This window comes from Phalangium opilio, unplaced genomic scaffold, assembly GCF_054372755.1.
Source record: "Phalangium opilio isolate 3A_F unplaced genomic scaffold, DU_Popi_V2 ptg000100l_1, whole genome shotgun sequence".
In the NCBI taxonomy this organism is placed as follows: Eukaryota; Metazoa; Arthropoda; class Arachnida; order Opiliones; family Phalangiidae; genus Phalangium; species Phalangium opilio.
The window spans coordinates 2,945,333-2,947,777 of record NW_028324203.1 but is presented as its reverse complement, the minus strand read 5'-3'; the positions used below and the strand labels follow the sequence as shown (position 1 = coordinate 2,947,777).

At 36.3% G+C, this 2,445-nt stretch overlaps 1 protein-coding gene across 1 annotated transcript; it reads left to right on the top strand.

Annotated features, from left to right (window-relative positions):
• The first annotated feature begins 336 nt into the window (after positions 1-336).
• On the top strand, positions 337-1,617 carry LOC149632457 (uncharacterized protein F54H12.2-like). The gene has a single exon (XM_089851126.1). The coding sequence runs from the start codon at positions 337-339 to the stop codon at positions 1,615-1,617; it is 1,281 nt and encodes a 426-aa protein (XP_089707252.1).
• Positions 1,618-2,445: the final 828 nt, after the last annotated feature.

Genomic DNA, 2,445 nt, shown 5'->3' with positions numbered 1-2,445 from the left:
GCCCCTTTTCTAGTGAAAGGAGCAAAGTTTGTTGGAAAACAATTAATAGGGACGTCTCAAAACGTTTTAAGCGACGTAGTTAAAGGCGAAAATCTTAAAGAATCCGTTAAAAGAAGAGCTACCGAAACGTTAGAAAATGTTAGAAAACAATACGGATCTGGTCTTAAAAAAAGAAAAACTACTAAGAAAAAAGATAGCCTAAAGAAGAAGAAGAAGAAGAAAAACACTATAAAACGTCGTGTCAAGAATCATTTAAAATCAGTTGAAAGAAAACTAGCGTTTAAGACGCCACGTGATATTTTCTCCAAATTTTAATTAAATAAAAAAAAATTAAAAATGGCTGAAGGAGTTCTTTCGGAATTGGACATACATACAATTCCTCCAACGCAAACGTCTGTCGAAAATATAAAAACTATCGCTGTACAGCCTTTAACATCTCTGAAAGGAGATCAACCTATCGAATTTGATTGCCCAGGTACGGGTAACGAATATACCGATACTTCTTTAATAATGTTATACACTCGAAATAAAATAACCGATGAAAATGGTGGCGATATAGGCGATACGGATAACGTAGGTCCGGTAAATAATTTCGGACATAGTCAATTTGAAAGAGTAGATTTATACGTCGGAGATTGTCTCGTTACGGCTTCCGCTAATATGTACGCCTTTAACGCCTTTATATCTGCTATAACGACTTACGGTTCCGACGCTATGAACTCTCATTTACAAACGGCTATGTTTTATAAAGATACTGCCGGGAAAATGAATTCTCTAACGGAAAACCAAGGATACCTAAAAAGAAAATCGTTTTGCGCGAAATCTAAAGAATTCGAAACATATTTCGCTCTTTGTTCGGATTTTTGTAACGTTTCAAAACTCTTAATTAATGGTGTAGGGTTAAGATTGAAACTTTATAGAGCCAAATCTTCGTTTTGTTTAATGGGGCCTGACGGAAAAGTGTATAAAAACGAAATAGTCGAAGCTATTCTGTACGTTCCTAAAGTTCAAGTCGCTCCTAAAATATTATTGGCACACGAGCACGCCTTAAGTGTCAAAGCGGCTCAATACGCTTTCACTCGCACCGAAACGAAAGTTTTCACAATTTCTCCTAACATATTAACTACTTCTATCGAAAATATATATTTAGGACCCAACCCTAATAGGTCTTTAGTATGTTTCGTAGATCACGAGGCGTATAATGGGTCTTTCTCGAAAAACCCTTTAAATTTTGAAACTTTCGGACTTAATTATATAGCGTTTTTTGCAAACTCTGAACAAATACCTTCCAAACCTTTAAGACCTGACTTTGACAAGGGGCTGTACGTACGATCTTACTATACTCTTTTCAGCGGCTCTGACACACACTATAGTGACCAAGGAGTAAACATTAATTTCGAAGAATTTGCAGCTGGTTACGCCATATTCTGCTTCGATTTAAGTCAAGATAATTCCGCTAGTCAAACAAATCATTGGAACCTTGTTCGACAAGGGCAGCTGAGGCTAGAACTAGGATTTAAAAAGGCTCTCGCGAAAACACTCAGTTGTATCGTATTTTCGGAATTCCAATCTTTGCTAGAAATTGACAAGAATAGAAACGCCTCTATTGTTAGTTAAACACAATGAATGCCCAAGAAATAACGACTATTTTAAAGAATTATAAACATTTCAAAGGGGTTTACCCTAGTGACATGTTACCAAAAATAATAGAAAATTACCCTTCATCGGTAATAGTAAATTTAGATCCTAAAGGAGCTGAAGGCTTTCATTGGATTGCTATCTACTTTGACGGACGTAAACACGCCTACTACTTCGATTCGCTAGCTATTGGGAATGTAGTACCATCAATCAGGATATTTGTCAAAACGAATTCTTCTAAATGGTCTCATAACAAAAGAAGACTACAATCCTTATCAAGTTCATCTTGCGGACCCTTTTGCATCGCCTATATTTTACATAGATCTAAGAAAAAAAGTTCCGCCTCTTTCATGAAAAAATTCAAGAAAGATCCTTTGAAAAACGAATTTATTATATCCAAAATGTTTAAAAACATTATTTCTACCAAACCAAACGATGTTCGACAGTAATTACTATAGTTGACAGGGTATTATTAGCATTAATCTTCGCGCCACTTTTGTTTTCTCGGGGTAGTATAAATAGGACCTATCCCTATTGGGACTATTCGTACTATTCAACTAGAACTACGCTGGTACGGATCTTCATTTTTTCTCCGACAATATGTCTAAATCAGTCGTGGTAGAATTCGACTATCTTTTGGGAAAAACTAAAGAAAATAAGCGTCCGTCGTTTATACCTAAAGAATTGGCCATCGCTACCGTAGAATCAACACCCTCCGTCATTTCATGGACCTTCAAATCGCCGTACGATGAATACCACGTAGATCCCCATAACCGAAGATCCAATTTTTATACTACCCGATACATC